Source organism: Anomaloglossus baeobatrachus, chromosome 5 (genome assembly GCF_048569485.1).
Source record: "Anomaloglossus baeobatrachus isolate aAnoBae1 chromosome 5, aAnoBae1.hap1, whole genome shotgun sequence".
Taxonomy (NCBI): domain Eukaryota; kingdom Metazoa; phylum Chordata; class Amphibia; order Anura; family Aromobatidae; genus Anomaloglossus; species Anomaloglossus baeobatrachus.
In genome coordinates this window covers 372581462-372600817 of record NC_134357.1, presented here as the reverse complement: position 1 = coordinate 372600817, position 19356 = coordinate 372581462, and the positions used below count along the sequence as shown (strand labels likewise).

The following is a 19356-nucleotide window of genomic DNA, read 5'->3' as shown; positions in this document are numbered from 1 at the left end:
ATCCTTGGTCGGTGGCAGGCTCTCCCGCTTTGGCGACATTTGGCTGTCACAGGTCAAAGACCGTTGGGTGAGGGACATTCTGTCTCACGGGTACAGGATAGAGTTCAGCTCTCGTCCTCCAACTCGTTTCTTCAGAACTTCCCCACCGCCCGACCGAGCCGATGCTCTGCTGCAGGCGGTGGCCGCTCTAAAGGCGGAAGGAGTGGTGACTTCCGTTCCTCTTCAGGAACAAGGTCACGGTTTTTACTCCAATCTGTTTGTGGTGCCAAAGAAGGACGGGTCCTTTCGGCCCGTCCTGGATCTAAAGTTGCTCAACAAACACGTAAAAACCAGGAGGTTCCGGATGGAATCTCTACGCTCCGTCATAGCCTCAATGTCTCAAGGAGATTTCTTAGCATCAATAGACATCAAAGATGCTTATCTTCACGTGCCGATTGCGCCAGAGCATCAGCGTTTTCTACGCTTCGTTATAGAAAGCGAACACCTGCAGTTCGTAGCGTTACCTTTCGGGCTGGCAACAGCCCCTCGGGTCTTCACCAAGGTCATGGCAGCAGTAGTAGCTGTCCTGCACTCGCAGGGTCACTCCGTGATCCCGTATTTGGACGATCTACTTATAAAGGCACCCTCTCAAGAGGCATGCCAACACAGTCTGGACGTGGCACTGAAGACTCTCCAGAGTTTCGGGTGGATTATCAACTTTTCAAAGTCAAATCTAACCCCGATCCAATCACTAACATATCTTGGCATGGAGTTTCATACTCTCTCAGCGATAGTGAAGCTTCCACTGGACAAGCAGTGCTCTCTGCAGACAGGGGTGCAATCTCTCCTGCAGAACCAGTCCCACTCCTTGAGGCGCCTCATGCATTTCCTAGGGAAGATGGTGGCAGCAATGGAAGCAGTCCCTTTCGCGCAGTTTCATCTGCGCCCTCTACAATGGGACATTCTCCGCCAATGGGACGGGAAGTCGACGTCCCTCGACAGGGATGTCTCCCTCTCTCAGGCAGCCAAGGACTCTCTCCGATGGTGGCTTCTTCCCACCTCATTGTCAAAAGGAAAGTCGTTCCTACCCCCATCCTGGGCGGTGGTCACGACAGATGCGAGCCTATCAGGGTGGGGAGCAGTGTTTCTTCACCACAGGGCTCAGGGTACGTGGACTCAGAGAGAGTCCACCCTTCAGATCAATGTTCTGGAAATCAGAGCAGTCTATCTTGCTCTGCGAGCCTTCCAACAGTGGCTGGAGGGCAAGCAGATCCGGATTCAGTCGGACAATTCCACAGCGGTGGCGTACATCAACCACCAAGGGGGAACACGCAGTCGGCAAGCCTTTCAAGAAGTCCGGCGGATTCTGACGTGGGTGGAAAACACAGCATCCACCATATCCGCAGTTCACATCCCAGGCGTGGAAAACTGGGAAGCAGACTTTCTCAGTCGCCAGGGCATGGACGCAGGGGAATGGTCCCTTCACCCGGACGTGTTTCAGGAGATCTGTCGCCGCTGGGGGATGCCGGACGTCGACCTGATGGCGTCACGGCACAACAACAAGGTCCCGGTTTTCATGGCACGGTCTCACGATCACCGAGCTCTGGCGGCAGACGCCTTAGTTTAGGATTGGTCGCAGTTCCGACTACCTTATGTGTTCCCACCTCTGGCATTGTTGCCCAGAGTGCTCCGCAAAATCAGGTCCGACTGCCGTTGCGCCATTCTCGTCGCTCCAGACTGGCCAAGGAGGTCGTGGTACCCGGATCTGTGGCATCTCACGGTAGGACAACCGTGGGCGCTACCAGGCCGTCCAGACTTGCTGTCTCAAGGGCCGTTTTTCCATCTGAATTCTGCGGCCCTGAACCTGACTGTGTGGCCATTGAGTCCTGGATCCTAGGGACCTCAGGTTTATCTCACGATGTTGTTGCCACCATGAGACAGGCTAGGAAACCATCCTCCGCCAAGATCTACCACAGAACGTGGAAGATATTCTTATCTTGGTGCTCTGCTCAGGGAGTTTCTCCCTGGCCATTTGCATTGCCTATTTTTCTTTCCTTCCTGCAGTCTGGGTTGGAAAAAGGTTTGTCGCTTAGCTCCCTTAAAGGACAAGTCTCTGCGCTATCCGTATTCTTTCAGAAGCGCCTGGCGCGACTTCCTAAGGTACGCACGTTCCTGCAAGGGGTTTGTCATATCGTTCCCCCTTACAAGCGGCCATTGGAACCCTGGGATCTGAACAAGGTTCTAATTGCTCTCCAGAAGCCACCTTTCGAGCCTATGAAGGAGATTTCCTTTTCTCGGCTTTCACAGAAAGTGGCTTTTCTGGTGGCGGTCACGTCTCTTCGGAGAGTGTCAGAGCTGGCGGCGTTATCTTGCAAATCTCCCTTCCTGGTGTTTCACCAAGACAAGGTAGTACTGCGTCCAATTCCAGAGTTTCTTCCCAAGGTGGTATCTTCCTTTCATCTCAATCAGGATATCACTTTACCATCTTTGTGTCCGCATCCAGTTCACCAATTTGAAAAGGGTTTGCATCTGTTGGACCTGGTGAGAGCACTCAGGATCTACATTTCCCGCACGGCGACTCTGCGCCGTTCGGATGCACTCTTTATCCTGGTCGCTGGTCAGCATAAAGGGTCGCAAGCTTCCAAATCCACCCTTGCGCGGTGGATCAAGGAACCAATTCTTCACGCCTACCGTTCTGCTGGGCTTCCGACTCCTTCTGGACTGAAGGCCCATTCTACCAGAGCCGTGGGTGCGTCCTGGGCATTACGGCATCAGGCTACGGCTCAGCAGGTGTGCCAGGCGGCTACCTGGTCGAGTCTGCACACTTTTACCAAGCATTATCAGGTGCATACCTACGCTTCGGCGGATGCCAGCCTAGGTAGACAAGTCCTGCAGGCGGCGGTGGCCCACCTGTAAGAAAGGGCTGCCTGACAGCCCGATCACGAGGTATTCTTTTACCCACCCAGGGACTGCTTTTGGACGTCCCAATTGTCTGGGTCTCCCAATTAGGAGCGAAAAAGAAGAAGGGAATTTTGTTTACTTACCGTAAATTCCTTTTCTTCTAGCTCCAATTGGGAGACCCAGCACCCGCCCTGTTTTTTCTTAGGGTATTTGTTTTTCGGGTGCACATGTTGTTCATGTTGATAAGTTACGTTCTCCGATATTGTTTATCGGATTGAATTTGTTTTTGAAACAGTTATTGGCTTTCCTCCTTCTTGCTTTTGCACTAAAACTGAGGGACCCGTGCTCCCACGGGGGGGTGTATAGCCAGAAGGGGAGGGGCCTTACACTTTTAAGTGTAGTACTTTGTGCGGCCTCCGGAGGCAGTAGCTATACACCCAATTGTCTGGGTCTCCCAATTGGAGCTAGAAGAAAAGGAATTTACGGTAAGTAAACAAAATTCCCTTCTTTTCTGTCAACTCCCCCCTGCTCCAAGGCCGCCGCCTTCTCACAGGCCGTGGCATTCTTGCAGGCCAATGGAGTAATTGTACCGGTTCCCGACTGGGAACGGTTCTGAGATTTCTGCTTAAATCTATTCCTAGTCCCCGAAGAGGGCGGTGCCTTCCGACCTGGATCTCAAGCTTCTCAAGCATGTTCAGGTGCGGCATTTTCGCATGGAGTCTCGGCGATCAATCAATGACCCAAGGAGATTCCCTAGCATCCATCGACATCAGAGATGCCTATCTGCATGTGCCAATCGCAGTTTCACACCAGCGTTGGCTACGTTTTGCAATCGCAGTGGTCCAATTCGTGGCTCTTCCCTTGGGGTTAGCCACGGCCTCTCGAGTATTCTCAAGGTCGGGGCGGCTGTGATTGTGGTCCTGCACCTCTAGGGGTTGGCAGTGATCCTTTTGCCCTGGACGGCCTTCTAGTCTGGGCTTCATCCAGTGCAGACTGTTAGCGGAGTGCCTCGCTCACTCTCGCCACTCTAACCAATTCGGGTGGCTTGTCATTCTGTCCAAGTCCACTCTGACTTCGACCCAGAAGTTCACGTATCCAGGGACGCAATTCGAGACTCTCTCGGCACTTGTGAAGCGGCCCTTAGTCAAACAGCAGTCCCTCCGCTGGCGGTCGACGTCGTTCCATCAGGCACCTAATACAGGTGCTGGATCAGATGGTGGCGTCAATGGAAGCGATTCCCTTGCCCAGTTCCACCTGCGTCCTCTGCGGCTGGATATTTTCCGCTGTTGGAACAAGCGGACTTCCTCCTTCCACGGGGTGGTGGCTTCGCCACAGACCAGGGGCTCGTTTCAGTGGTGGCTTCGGCCCCTCTGTCTCAGGGACGCTCCTTCCTGGTCCCGTCCCGGGTGATCCTCACCAGGATGCTAGTCTATCCGGCTGGGGAGCAGTATATCTCCACCATGGAGCGCAGGGCACTTGGACTCTGTCCGAATCAGCCCTCTGGATCAATGTGCTGGAAATCAGAGCTGTGTTTCTAGCTCTCTAAGCCTTTCACCATCTGTTGGCGGCTGGGCACATTCGAGTCCAGTCAGACAACGCGACAGCGTTTGCCTACATCAACCTCCAGGGCGGGACACTCAGCCGCCTGGCAATGTTGGAGGCTCAACGCATTCTTCAGTGGACGAAGGACTCCTAGTCCACCATATCCGCAGCCCACATCCCAGACGTGGAAAACTGTGAGGCAGATTATCTCAGCCGTCCAACCGTGGTCCACGATCCTCAGGTTTTTGCGGCAGACGCACTGGTTCAAGTTTGGTTCCAGCTTCGTCTGTCTTACGTGTTTCACCCTCTAGCTCTTGCCCAGAGTCCTGCGCAAGATCAGTAAGGAGGGCCGTCGGGTCATTCTCATACTCCAGACTGACCCAGGCAAGCTTGGTACCCTGACCTGCTCCATCTGTCCGTAGAGTTGCCATGGCATCTTTCGGACCGTCCAGACCTTTTCTCAAAAGGTCCGTTTTTCCGCCAGAATTCTGCGGCTCTCAGATTGACGGCGTGGCTCTTGAGTCCTGGATCTTGACGACTTCTGGTATCCCTCCTGAAGTCATCTCCACTATGACTCGAGCTCCGAAGTGTCCTTTGGCCTTTTGGCCTTGCCGACCCTCCTGTCCCTTCTACAGTCCGGTCTACAGCTAGGACTATCCCTCAATTCCCTTAAGGGACAGGTCTCGGCTCTGTCAGTGTTGTGCCAGCGGCGTATCGCCCGGCTGGCTCAGGTGCGCTTCTTCATGCAGGGCGCATCTCACATCATTCCGCCTTACCGGCGGCCTTTGGAGCCCTGGGACCTTAATCCGGTCCTCACGGCTTCCGGAAACCCCCCTTTGAGCCTCTTAGGGAGGTTTCTTTGTTTCGTCTTTCACAGAAAGTGGTCTTTCTAGTGGCCATAATTCCCCTCAAGAGAGTCTCTGTTTTGGCTGCACTCTCTTCGGAGTCACCCCCTTTTTTGGTTTTTCATCAAGACAAGGTGGTTCTCCGTCCGACTCCGGACTTTCTCCCTAAGGTGGTTGCTGCTTCCACCTTAACCGGGGCATTTTCCCTGCCTTCCTTTTGTCCGGCTCCTGTTCATCGCTTTGAAAAAGCGTTGCATATCCTGGATCTGGTGCGGGCGCTCCGGATCTATGTGTCTCGCACCGCTGTTCTTAGGCGGTGCACCTCTCTTTTGTGCTGACCACTGGTCAGCGTAAGGGCCTCTCGGCATCTAAGCCGACCCTGGCTCGTTGGATTAGGTCGGCCATTTCCAATGCCTACCAGTGTACTCAAGTGCCTCCCCCGCCGGGGATCAAGGCACACTTGACCAGAGCTGTCGGTGCCTCTTGGGCTTTCAGGCACCAGGCTACGGCTCAGCAGGTCTGTCAGACTGCCACTTGGATTAGTCTGCATACCTTTTCGAAGCACTACCCAGTGCATGCTCATGCTTCGGCAGATGCGGGCTTGGGCAGACGCATCCTTCAGGCGGCTGTCGCCCATTTGTGAAGTTAGGTTTCGCATACTTCTCAGTTTTTCTGTTTATTCCCACCCATGGACTGCTTTAGAACGTCCCATGGTCTGGGTCTCCCATAAGGAACGATGAAGAAAAAGAGAATTTTGTTACTTACCGTAAATTCTTTTTCTTATAGTTCCGACATGGGAGACCCAGCACCCTCCCTATTGCCTGTTGGCAGGTTTTCTTGTTCCGTGTGTTTTCACCGGCTGTTGTTGTTGTAGACAGAGGTTCCGGTTGTTCCGGGTTTTACTCTGTCTCTACTTGTGGGTGGATGTCCTCCTTCAGCTTTTGCACTAAACTGGCTAGGACTGGCTACCAGGGGGTGTATATGCTAGGAGGGAAGAGCTACACGTTTGAGTGTAGTACTTTGTGTGTCCTCCGGAGGCAGAAGCTATACACCCATGGTCTGGGTCTCCCATGTCGGAACTATAAGAAAAAGAATTTACGGTAAGTAACAAAATTCTCTTTTTTAATCAATAGATAGAATAATAAGTGGCACAATTGGATGTGTTAAATAGAAATGTTCCTGTGCTGAGATAATCTTATATACAGTATGTGTGCCTGCTATGTACTGTGTAATGGCTGTGTCTGACCGTACAGGGACATGGTCTGATCATACTACATCTCCAAGATCTATTAATTAAAATGTACTTTGTTGATTGGAAAATACCTTTACATAAATGTGTTCCTCGTAGCCTCCTACGTTGTATCGCGTTACAGTGCTCTGTAAGCCTAATTTCATAGGACCCCTCTGTGTATACTCCAGGTATCCTAAGAAGTTGGTACAGACTTACTCTGTGTTTCCAAACCAGGATGAGATGAGTGATGTTGTTGTGCAGCCCTACAATTCCCTCTTGACGCTGAAGAGGCTGACACAAAATGCTGACTGTGTGGTAAGTGGCCATCTCTGTGTTAGACAAATCTGATACACTATGTTATGCACCGTGCATGACTTAGAGGTTGTCTCAACATCTCTAATGGTTAAAAATCCTCGTTCAGATTTACAAGCTCGATTTCAATGGAGCTTGTAAGCACTGATCTAAAGTTTGCTGGTGTGCACAATCCGCTCAGCTATACTGTCCCTGCGCTTCTCAAATGCTGCTGCATCATTGTAAAGTGCACAGTTTGGACCCGTGGGGCATCCATGCCGCTGATCTGAACTGACAGTCTTAAGGAGCATGCTGCTCCAGCAAACAGGCAGGTGAGCAATGCGCTCCTGAAGATGAAGCTAGAGAACAACTTTTTAAAGAGGGCAGCGCATGGGTTTTCATGAACTTTAAAATTGGGCTATCTGTCATGTTCCACCCACTTTGGCTGTGCTGTAGTCATAGTACAGTATATATTGTGCTTGGGAGTTCCCTAAATGCAATTTGTGCCACAGTTATAATTAGCCATAATAGGTGTAAAACTAATCACTTAATTTACTTGTATTTGGGTCTTACATTTCTATTTACTTTGTAGGTGGTTTTAGATAACACGGCATTGAACAGAATCGCTACAGACAGACTGCACATACAGAATCCATCCTTTTCTCAAATAAACCAGTTGGTGAGTACGTCACTACTTTGAAGTTGTTTTGCAACATAGGTATCGGCTACCTATAGGGAAAATACTTTCCTTTTCAGTTTCTTTAACAAAATAAAAGTTACTAGTGTCTCATATTAGTGTCAAAACCCCGTGCCACTCAGCTGTGTAGTACAGAATGCTATTAATTTGGTCATCCGCAAAAGAGAAAAAAGGATCCAGCACAAATTCCTTCTTTAAAATGAATAATTTCTTTTCCTTTATTGGTGCACTTTAAAAACGTGTGAAGACCGAGGGTTGAGACATACATCAGTACATAGGATCGCTTAACGCGTTTCGGACTTCAAATTTAAAACCAACAGAGTCCTTAATCATAAGTGACTTTGACTTATGATTAAGGACTCTGTTGGTTTTAAATTTGAAGTCCGAAACGCGTTAAGCGATCCTATGTACTGATGTATGTCTCAACCCTCGGTCTTCACACGTTTTTAAAGTGCACCTATAAAGGAAAAGAAATTATTCATTTTAAAGAAGGAATTCGTGCTGGATCCTTTTTTCTCTTTTGCTGATGTCCATTATATGCTGGTTAGGACCTACCAGCGGATCTCAGGCACCCTGAAGATTCACTGTTCGGGTGACAGGTGAGCTGAATTTTTTCCTTACCGCTATTAATTTGGTGCCTTAGATCTCCAGAAGCACAAATCTTAAACCTCTACAATGCCCCTATACAGGCATTGCTCTATAGGGCAGTTCTAGCAGCAGGTCCTACAGGGTCCTGGATCACCTGGTCTGTGCTGGGTATGGTGCACTATGTTGAGGGTTAGACTGGATCTGCATTTATTCCTGCACCATTGATACTCGCAGTACCTCCCTCAACCATGATTTTCACAAATAAAAAGTGTTTCACCAAACCCTGAAAGCTTGGAAAGCAGCAGCTTCTTGTGCTTGGTTTGTTGTCCTGTCAAACATGACCCTGGATGGGGTTGCAGGTTAGATCCCTTCAAACATGACCTTCAAGGAGCCTGCAGGTTAGAACTCCTCATGTACGACCTGGAAGAGGCTACAGGCTGAAGGGCCTCAAACACAACCCTTGAGGAGGCTGCAAGTTAGAGCTTCTCAAATCCAACCCTAGAGGAGGCTGCAGGTTGGAGCTCCCCTAAGGACATTGATTGAGAGACTCCTGATGGTGGCTGTGGCTTTTCTTTTCCTATGTTGAGCAGTTTTCTGTCCAGACTCCCTTGAGACCTTTCCACATTTAGGCAGTGACCTCATCTTCCCAAGTTGTTTAGCTAAGGCCATACAAAGGCATCCATAGTCTATAAAGGCACCCATTAAACATATGGCCCAGGTTAATCAAAGAGTTTACACCAGAAACCTGGCCTAGAACACTTGGAAAATACTCCAAATTTTTGTGCAACACGAAGTTGCGCAAAAATGTTGTGCCTTTTTGTGCTTTTATGCCAGTTTTAGATGGCAAAGCTGAGGAGGAGCTGGGGCGTCGTTACAATTGACTGTGAAAGTCATGGAAAGTTAACGGCGTTTCTTACGCCAGAAAAATGACGCCTCTTCCTGCAGTAACATTCTGACAAGGCGCGCCACTGAGAAGTGAATCGAGTGCATCTTATTCCTGCACGCCACCATTAAAACTGGCATATGAAACATGTACGAAGCCTGATAGTTGTCCTAGTGCACAGTCCCCGCACTTTCAGGAAAACTGGGGTCTGGTGATCTACTGAAACTGGGTCCAGAATATCAAGACGCAACCGGGTCATGTATGTGCTGCGCGCTCTTTATTCTAGTTTATAGGAAGCCATTGATATAAATGAGCCTTGCCATTCTCATAGGTTTGTCAGGAAAATCCATTAGAAGAGGGGCAGCTATTGGGGAAAAACAGCAAGAATAGAAACATCTAGTTTACAAGAGTGAGATTTGTGATGTTTGTGTTTTACAGGTGTCCACCATAATGTCCGCCAGTACTACAACCCTCCGCTATCCCGGCTACATGAACAATGATTTGATTGGATTAATTGCATCTCTCATCCCTACTCCTCGTCTACACTTCCTTATGACTGGCTACACCCCACTGACTACAGACCAGTCGGTAAGTCAAAGGGTGGGGGGAAATGCTGGTACCGGAGATTAATAGTGGTGATACAATGCCAAAAAGTGACATACTTGAGAAGATACAACTTATTGTCCTTGTAGGTGATTTCCGCTGGGGAGGGCACGCAGCAGAACGTATCTTCTAGTTGAGCACAGGCTGACATATTTATTAAAGGGAATTTATAATTCGAAAATTGCCTGAATTTTTTTTCTCCATATCAGTATGGTTTCAGCATTCACAAATTTGCTTTGATTATATTTTTTTTTTTATCCCCTTTAAAGGGAATCCATCACCAGGTTTTTGCTCCCCCATCTGAGAGCAGCATAATATAGAGACAGAGACCCTGATTCCAGTGATGTGTCACTTACTGAGCTGTTCGCTGTCATTTTGATAAAATCAATGTTTTCTTCGGCGCTCCATTGGGAGACCCAGACGATTGGGTGTATAGCACTGCCTCCGGAGGCCACACAAAGCATTACACTAAAAAGTGTAAGGCCCCTCCCCTTCTGGCTATACACCCCCCGTGGGATCACGGGCTGCTCAGTTTTCAAGCTTTGTGCGAAGGAGGTCAGACATCCACGCATAGCTCCACTGTTTAGTCAGCAGTAGCTGCTGACTATATCGGATGGAAGAAAAGAGGGCCCATACTAGGGCCCCCAGCATGCTCCCTTCTCACCCCATTCCTATTGGCGGTGTTTGTTAAGGTTGAGGTACCCATTGTGGGTACGGAGGCTGGAGCCCACATGCTGCTTTCCTTCCCCATCCCCCTGAGGGGCTCTGAGGAAGTGGGATCTTACCGGCCCCCAAGCCCTGAGGCCGGGCTCCATCCACAGACCCGTAGAACCTGCTGGATACGGAGCTGGGTACCGTTCAGGGACAAGGCCCTGCAACATTCAGGTACTCTGTGTCCCCGTATGGACAGGCCGCGCACACTCCAGACTTGCTGGGTGTGCTAGTGCGCCGGGGACAGTAGCGCTGCGCGCTGGGGTTACAGTCACTGCAGTTTCTCTGAGGGACTTTATGTGTTGGGGACTGCCGCGCCGGCCGCCCCTGGAGCGGCGGCGCGGCTGAGACTTGTGGTGCGCCGGGGACTTAGCGCCGACCGTGCTTTTACGACGGCGGCGCTTATAAATCTAGTCCCCGGCTTTTGCGGCCTAGCTCCGCTTCGTTCCCGCCCCCACCCTGTCAATCAGGGAAAGGGAGAGACGCTGTTCTATAGTCAGCGCCGAGGGCTGGAGTCTTATTTACATACTCCAGCCCTCTCACTAGGCACAGTGGGACGCAAGTTTCCCGCTTTTCGTCTGGACACACCCAGGGCCCGCCCCTCTCCACAGGACGCCGGCAGCCATTCCTGCATGCAGTCTGGCTGGAGAACGGACACAGGCTCTGGGAGACCCAGACAAGGGATTTCTGGCGACCACACACCCGCGTTAAGCGGGCGGTAAGCAGCACATTAGTGCTGGCCCCACTAGTGCCACAGTGTTATATTGGTGTATTTTTTTTCTCGATACCATATATATATATATATATTGCACTGTAAGGTCGCTTCTTGGCTGTATACCCTATATTGCTCTGAGGAGACGACAACATGTCATCCGCAAAACGCAAGGGTGCCAAGACACAGGCTGTATACGCTGCTTGTGCCGCTTGTGGGGCTGATCTACCGGCAGGTTCCAATGACCCCCATTGTGTGCAATGTTCGGTCCCTGTGCCACTTCGTCAGCCGCAGTCTATGGTGGTAGTGGCCCAGGCAGAGTCACCGGTGAACCCTGTCCCGGTGACGGGGACAGAGTTTGCAGTTTTTGCTGACAAGATGTCTGTCACTATGACAAAAATCCTAGAGACCTTGCAGGCCAGGCCAGTTACTCAGACCATGGACACTGCTGCGTCAATGTTCCCCGGTCCCCCTCAGTTGGCGTTAATCCGTGCTTCAAGGGGGTCCCAGGCATCTCAGGCTGAAGGCTCTGACTCAGATGACAGTCCTAGGCAGCCTAAGCGAGCTCGCTGGGAGAGACCCTCCACGTCATCACGCGGATCAGGGTCTCAGCGAGAAGAGTCTCTGCATGATGAGACAGAGGAGGGTGATCAGGAGTCTAATCCTGACGCCGCTCTCAATCTGGATACTCCTGATGGTGACGCCATGGTAAATGACCTTATAGCGGCCATCAATAGACTGTTGGATATTTCTCCCCCAGCCCCTTCAGCAGAAGAGGCAGCTGCACAGCAGGAGAAGTTCCATTTCAGGTATCCCAAGCGTAAACTGAGTACTTTTCTGGACCACGCTGACTTCAGAGAATCAGTCCAGAAACACCATGCTTATCCAGACAAGCGTTTCTCCAAACGTCTTAAGGATACACGTTATCCCTTTCCCCCGGACGTGGTCAAACGCTGGACCCAGTGTCCAAAGGTGGATCCCCCAATCTCCAGGCTTGCGGCTAGATCCATAGTTGCAGTGGAGGATGGGGCTTCACTTAAAGATGCCAATGACAGACAGATGGACCTTTGGTTGAAATCTGTCTATGAAGCTATCGGCGCGTCGTTTGCTCCAGCATTCGCGGCCGTGTGGGCACTCCAAGCTATTTCAGCTGGTCTGGCACAGGTGGACTCTATCATACGTCCAGCAGTGCCGCAAGTGGAGTCCTTAACTTCGCAAATGTCTGCGTTTGCGACCTATGCTATCAATGCTGTCCTGGACTCTACGAGCCGTACCTCAATGGCGTCTGCCAACTCTGTGGTTTTGCGCAGAGCCTTGTGGTTAAAGGAATGGAAAGCGGATTCTGCTTCCAAAAAATGTTTAACCAGCTTGCCACTATCTGTAGACAGACTGTTTGGTGAGCAATTGGCTGAAATCATTAAACAGTCCAAGGGTAAAGACTCCTCCTTACCCCAGCCCAGATCAAGCAAACCTCAACAAAGGAGGTGGCAGTCGAGGTTTCGGTCCTTTCGAGGCTCCGGCAAGGCCCAATTCTCCTCGTCCAAAGGGACTCAGAAGGAGCAAAGGGGCTCAGATTCCTGGCGGGCTCACTCACGCCCCAAGAAAGCAACCGGAGGAACCGCTTCCAAGGCGGCTGCCTCATGACTTTCGGCCTCCTCCCTCCGCATCCTCGGTCGGTGGCAGGCTCTCCCGCTTTTGCGACATTTGGCTGCCACAGGTCAAGGACCGGTGGGTAACAGACATTTTGTCTCACGGGTACAGGATAGAGTTCAGTTCTCGTCCTCCGCCTCGGTTCTTCAGAACTTCCCCACATCCCGACCGAGCAGATGCCCTTCTGCAGGCGGTGGGCTCACTAAGAGCAGAAGGAGTGGTGATCCCTGTTCCTCTTCAGGAACAAGGGCAAGGTTTTTACTCCAATCTCTTTGTGGTTCCAAAAAAGGACGGCTCGTTCCGTCCTGTTCTGGACCTAAAGCTGCTCAACAAGCATGTGAACGCCAGGCGGTTCCGGATGGAATCCCTCCGCTCCGTCATTGCCTCAATGTCTCAAGGAGATTTCCTTGCATCAATAGACATCAAAGATGCTTATCTCCACGTGCCGATTGCTACAGAGCACCAACGTTTTCTACGTTTCGTGATAGGACACGAACATCTCCAGTTCGTAGCTCTGCCATTTGGTCTGGCGACAGCCCCACGGGTTTTCACCAAGGTCATGGCGGCAGTGGTAGCAGTCTTGCACTCCCAGGGACACTCGGTGATCCCTTACTTGGACGATCTACTTGTCAAAGCACCCTCTCAAGAGGCATGCCAACACAGCCTGAATGTTGCGCTGGAGACTCTCCAGACTTTCGGGTGGATCATCAACTTTTCAAAGTCAAATCTGTCACCGACTCAATCACTAACGTATCTTGGCATGGAGTTTCATACTCTCTCAGCGATAGTGAAGCTTCCGCTGGACAAGCAGCGGTCACTACAGACAGGGGTACAGTCTCTCCTTCATGGTCAGTCGCACTCCTTAAGGCGCCTCATGCACTTCCTAGGGAAGATGGTGGCAGCAATGGAGGCAGTCCCGTTTGCGCAGTTTCATCTGCGCCCACTTCAATGGGACATTCTCCGCCAATGGGACGGGAAGTCAACTTCCCTGGACAGGAAAGTCTCCCTTTCCCAGACGGCCAAGGACTCTCTGCAATGGTGGCTTCTTCCCACCTCATTATCACAGGGAAGATCATTCCTACCCCCATCCTGGGCAGTGGTCACGACAGACGCCAGTCTGTCAGGGTGGGGAGCAGTTTTTCTCCACCACAGGGCTCAAGGGACGTGGACTCAGCAGGAGTCCACCCTTCAGATCAATGTTCTGGAAATCAGGGCAGTGTATCTTGCCCTACTAGCCTTCCAGCAGTGGCTGGAAGGAAAGCAGATCCGAATTCAGTCGGACAACTCCACAGCGGTGGCATACATCAACCACCAAGGAGGGACACGCAGTCGGCAAGCCTTCCAGGAAGTCCGGCGGATTCTGTTGTGGGTGGAGGACAGAGCATCCACCATATCAGCGGTTCACATTCCGGGCGTAGAAAACTGGGAAGCAGACTTCCTCAGTCGCCAGGGTATGGACGCAGGGGAATGGTCCCTTCACCCGGACGTGTTTCAGGAAATCTGTCGCCGCTGGGGGGTGCCGGACGTCGACCTAATGGCGTCTCGGCACAACAACAAGGTCCCGACCTTCATAGCGCGGTCTCGCGATCAAAGAGCTCTGGCGGCAGACGCCTTAGTGCAAGATTGGTCGCAGTTCCGGCTCCCTTATGTGTTCCCACCTCTGGCACTCTTGCCCAGAGTGCTACGCAAGATCAGATCCGATTGCAGCCGCGTCATACTCGTCGCCCCAGACTGGCCGAGGAGGTCGTGGTACCCGGATCTGTGGCATCTCACGGTCGGCCAACCGTGGACACTACCAGACCGACCAGACTTACTGTCCCAAGGGCCGTTTTTCCATCGGAATTCTGCGGCCCTGAACCTGACTGTGTGGCCATTGAGTCCTGGATCCTAGCGTCTTCAGGATTATCCCAAGGGGTCGTTGCCACCATGAGACAGGCTAGGAAGTCCACTTCTGCTAAGATCTACCACAGAACGTGGAGGATTTTCTTATCCTGGTGCTCTGCACAAGGAGTATCCCCCTGGCCATTCGCGTTACCTACTTTTCTTTCCTTCCTGCAATCTGGGTTGGAAAAGGGCTTGTCGCTCGGCTCCCTTAAAGGGCAAGTCTCGGCACTATCCGTGTTTTTTCAGAAGCGTCTAGCACGACTTTCTCAGGTGCGCACGTTCCTGCAGGGGGTTTTTCATATCGTCCCTCCGTACAGGCGGCCGTTAGATCCATGGGATCTAAACAGGGTACTAGTTGCTCTCCAGAAACCGCCCTTCGAGCCTCTGAAGGATGTTTCACTTTCTCGTCTCTCACAGAAAGTGGCCTTTCTAGTGGCGGTCACGTCTCTTCGGAGAGTGTCTATCCAAGGCTCCCTTCCTGGTGTTCCACCAGGACAAGGTAGTGCTGCGCCCCATTCAGGAGTTTCTCCCTAAGGTGGTATCCTCTTTTCATCTTAATCAGGATATCTCCTTGCCTTCCTTTTGTCCTCATCCAGTTCATCGGTATGAAAAGGATTTACATTTGTTAGATCTGGTGAGAGCACTCAGAATCTACATTTCCCGCACGGCGCCCCTGCGCCGCTCGGATGCACTCTTTGTCCTTGTCGCTGGTAAGCGCAAAGGGTCGCAGGCTTCCAAAGCCACCCTGGCTCGATGGATCAAAGAACCAATTCTTGAAGCCTACCGTTCTGCTGGGCTTCCGGTTCCGTCAGGGCTGAAGGCCCACTCAACCAGAGCCGTGGGTGCGTCCTGGGCATTACGACACCAGGCTACGGCTCAACAGGTGTGCCAGGCAGCTACCTGGTCGAGTCTGCACACTTTCACCAAACATTATCAGGTGCATACCTATGCTTCGGCGGACGCCAGCCTAGGTAGAAGAGTCCTGCAGGCGGCAGTGACCTCCCCGTAGGGGAAGGCTGTCTTGCAGCTCTAACATGAGGTATTTCTTTACCCACCCAGGGACTGCTTTTGGACGTCCCAATCGTCTGGGTCTCCCAATGGAGCGCCGAAGAAGAAGGGAATTTTGTTACTTACCGTAAATTCCTTTTCTTCTAGCTCCTATTGGGAGACCCAGCACCCGCCCTGTTGTCCTTCGGGATTGTTGGTTTTTTTTCGGGTACACATGTTGTTCATGTTCAACGGTTTTCAGTTCTCCGATGTTACTTCGGAGTGAATTTGTTTAAACCAGTTATTGGCTTTCCTCCTTCTTGCTTTAGCACTAAAACTGAGCAGCCCGTGATCCCACGGGGGGTGTATAGCCAGAAGGGGAGGGGCCTTACACTTTTTAGTGTAATGCTTTGTGTGGCCTCCGGAGGCAGTGCTATACACCCAATCGTCTGGGTCTCCCAATAGGAGCTAGAAGAAAAGGAATTTACGGTAAGTAACAAAATTCCCTTCTTCTCTGCTGCAGATCTAGGAGTTAAGGCCACTTTACACGCTGCTATATCGGTACCGATATCGCTTGCGAGCGCACCCGCCCCCGTCGGTTGTGCATCACGGGCAAATCACTGCCCGTGTCGCACAATGTCGCTAACTCCCGTCACACATACTTACCTGCCCTGCGACATCGCTGTTGCCGGCGAACCGCCTCCTTTCTAAGGGGGCGGTTCGTTTGGCGTCACAGCGACGTCACTATGCGGCCGCCCAGTAGAAGTGGAGGGGCGGAGATGAGCGGGACTAACATTTTGCCCACCTTCTTCCTTCCTCATTACCGGCGGCCGCAGGTGCGATGTTCCTCGTTCCTGCGGTGTCACACATAGCGATGTGTGCTGCCGCAGGAACGACAAACAACATCGCTACTGACCAGACAAGGATAAATGGTAAGTGAACGACCTCTCACAGACAAACGATTTTTGTCTCTTTTGCGATTATTTAAGGTCGCTTATAGGTCTCACATGCTGCGATGTCGCTAACGACGCCGGATGTGCGTCTTAAACACAGTGACCCCGACGAAAAATCGTTAGCGATGTCGCAGCGTGTAAATGGCCCTTTATACAGAGCTCATGAATATGCTGGACTACCTGGCAGCAGGACAAGTAGTCCTGTAACGATAATCTCTTGATTAAACAGTGATTTTATCAAAACTACACTTAGCAGCCCAGTAAGTGACACACCGCTGGAATCAGGATCTCTGCCTCCATGATATGATTCTCTCAGATTAAGTGGCCAAGATCTGCTGACAGATTCACTTTTAAAAAAAAAAAATTGTTTGTCACCATGTTTTGACACCCCTAACATTGTTCCACCGATTGGGCTGTGTGCATAGCGAGGTGACTTATTGATGCCAATTTTGGGTAGCTTTGACATTTTGATCATATTTTATTGCATTGTTTTAGGGAGGTGTTGTGTTCTCTCCCACCCAAAATAAAAAAAAATCACAATTTTGCCATATTGATTTATTTATTTATTTTTCTTGTTTTAATCTTTACCAATCAGGTTGATGAATTTTATAATTTGATAAGCTGGAGATAGACGCAGTGATGCCAGATGTTTATTTTTTATGATTTGTAATGAGTTTATTCGAACTTTTTTTATTTTAAAACTTTTGTGCTTTATTTTTTTAGTCCCCACAGGGGACTTGAACCTGCCATTGTCTGATCGCTTATACCATATACAAAAATATCATAAGTTTGCAGTATATGATGAAAATCCATCTGCTATGAAGCTCACCCTACAGTTCAACTTCACAGGAGTACCAAGATGGCAGTTATGGGGGCTTGCAGCAGCCTCCAGACTACCATGGTAACCAATCAGGGCTTCGCTTGCTTGTCGCTGATGCGCTGGAATACTGACACACATTAAATTTACACACAGCATTTAACTAGTTAACAGCAGCAATCAACGCTCTGCTTTGGCTTACTTCTGTTTAGACACAGATATCCACTATATAATATTCCTGGCATCTATTGTGTGTGGAGAAAGCTTAGATCCTGAGCTCTTTTAACACTTTCCACACAGTTACCCCTTGCTTTTGTTTAGACTGGTGCTTTTTGTCTGTCCAGGAAGAGTTTACAACAGTTGCCTTATCCGCACAGGCAGGATAACAATGAATGATAACACAGGATCTCAAGCCTCTCCTTTTACAAAGACCTTTGCCCTCGCTCATTAGATGCTTCAATACAAGAAATAGGGGCGGGATCTGTTCACTGTGACTAATGCGCGTGTGCGGATTCCTGGGACAACAGGAAGCTAATCTTATAAAGCCCCACTGGCCAATGTGAGAACTGCAGGAGTTTTTATTTGTAATACACATTGTGATGTGGGGATTTAAAAGAAAAAACACACCATATATTTAAAACAAAAACCTGATCTAAACAATAGGTTATATTCTGATGACAGCTTCCCTTCCCAAATCAAAAAAAGCTATAGTTGGTATAGCTATTCTAATTAATCCCTATGTGGGTGCATTGCCTACTGGTCAGTGACATCATTTTCTGTATCCACATTGATAAAGGGAATGCTGTCAATCACTTTACTGCCAGTGGGTGAAGCCAGACCTCAGGTTGCTACAGGATCGCCTCTCTTTTCTGAGCTTACGTGCTTGCAGTTATAGATGAGCCGTGACATTTTATAGACCCATAGACGGTGGAGGTCTGTGACACGACCCGGAGTGCTGCTCCTGGTCAGCATCACTTGATTCTGTCCTGGAGAGATGAAGACATTCCAGAGACTATAATCCACTCTAAAAGCTCATTCACACGACCGTTCCGTTTGTCCTGGTCAGTTCCTATTTCTTTTTCGCTCCTAATTGGGAGACCCAGACAATTGGGTGTATAGCTATTGCCTCCGGAGGCCACACAAAGTATTACACTTAAAAGTGTAAGGCCCCTCCCCTTCTGGCTATACACCCCCAGTGGGATCACTGGCTCACCAGTTTTGTGCTTTGTGCGAAGGAGGCAACACATCCACGCATAGCTCCACTGTTTAGTCAGCAGCAGCTGCTGACTATGTCGGATGGAAGAAAAGAGGGCCCATACAGGGCTCCCAGCATGCTCCCTTCTCACCCCACTTCATGTCGGAGGTGTTTGTTAAGGTTGAGGTACCCATTGCGGGTACGGAGGCTGGAGCCCACATGCTGCTTCCTTCCCCATCCCTTTTTACAGGGCTCTGGGTGAAGTGGGATTCTATCGGTCTTCAGGCACTGAGACCGTGCTCCATCCACAGCCCCTGGTATCTGCTGGACATGGAGCGGAGTATCTTCAGGGACATGGCCCTGCTACATGGAGGTACTCTGTGTCCCTGTGGGGACCGCGCAGACACACGGCAGCACTGCTGGGTGTGTTAGTGCGCCAGGGACAGCGGCGCTGTCCGCACTAGTGCCATCGCACACCACAGCGTTGCTGGGTGTGTTAGTGTATTGGGTGACTACTGCGCTAACCGCCGCTGCCACTTTTATTTAAGGCGCCGCTGGGATTTGTGGTGCGCCGGGGACTTCCGCGCCGGCCAGCACTGATATGCCGGCCGCGCTTATTAACTCGAGTCCCCGGCTTCTGGGCCTAGTCTCCCTTCGTTACCGCCCACAGGCCTGACAGTCAGGGTAGGGGCGTGACGCTGCATAGCACAGCAGCGCTGAGAGCTGGAGTATGTTTTGCATACTCCACCCCTCTCACTGTGTGCACTGTGAAACCGGATTCCCGCACTTTCTCAGGCACGCCCACGGCTTCCTTCTCTACAAGGACGCCGGCAGCCATTAGTGTCAGTTTCTGTACGATACAGAGACAAGTGTGGAAGACCCTGGCA

General features: G+C 50.7%; 1 protein-coding gene across 1 annotated transcript in view; it reads left to right on the top strand.

The window, feature by feature from the left end:
- Positions 1-19356, top strand: part of TUBG1 (tubulin gamma 1) — a 76333-nt gene that overhangs the window by 30081 nt on the left and 26896 nt on the right. Inside the window, exons 6-8 of the mRNA XM_075349992.1 lie at positions 6687-6813; positions 7382-7468; positions 9396-9545. Of these exons, the coding sequence (XP_075206107.1) occupies positions 6687-6813; positions 7382-7468; positions 9396-9545 (364 nt within the window). The remainder of the gene's footprint in view (positions 1-6686; positions 6814-7381; positions 7469-9395; positions 9546-19356) is intronic.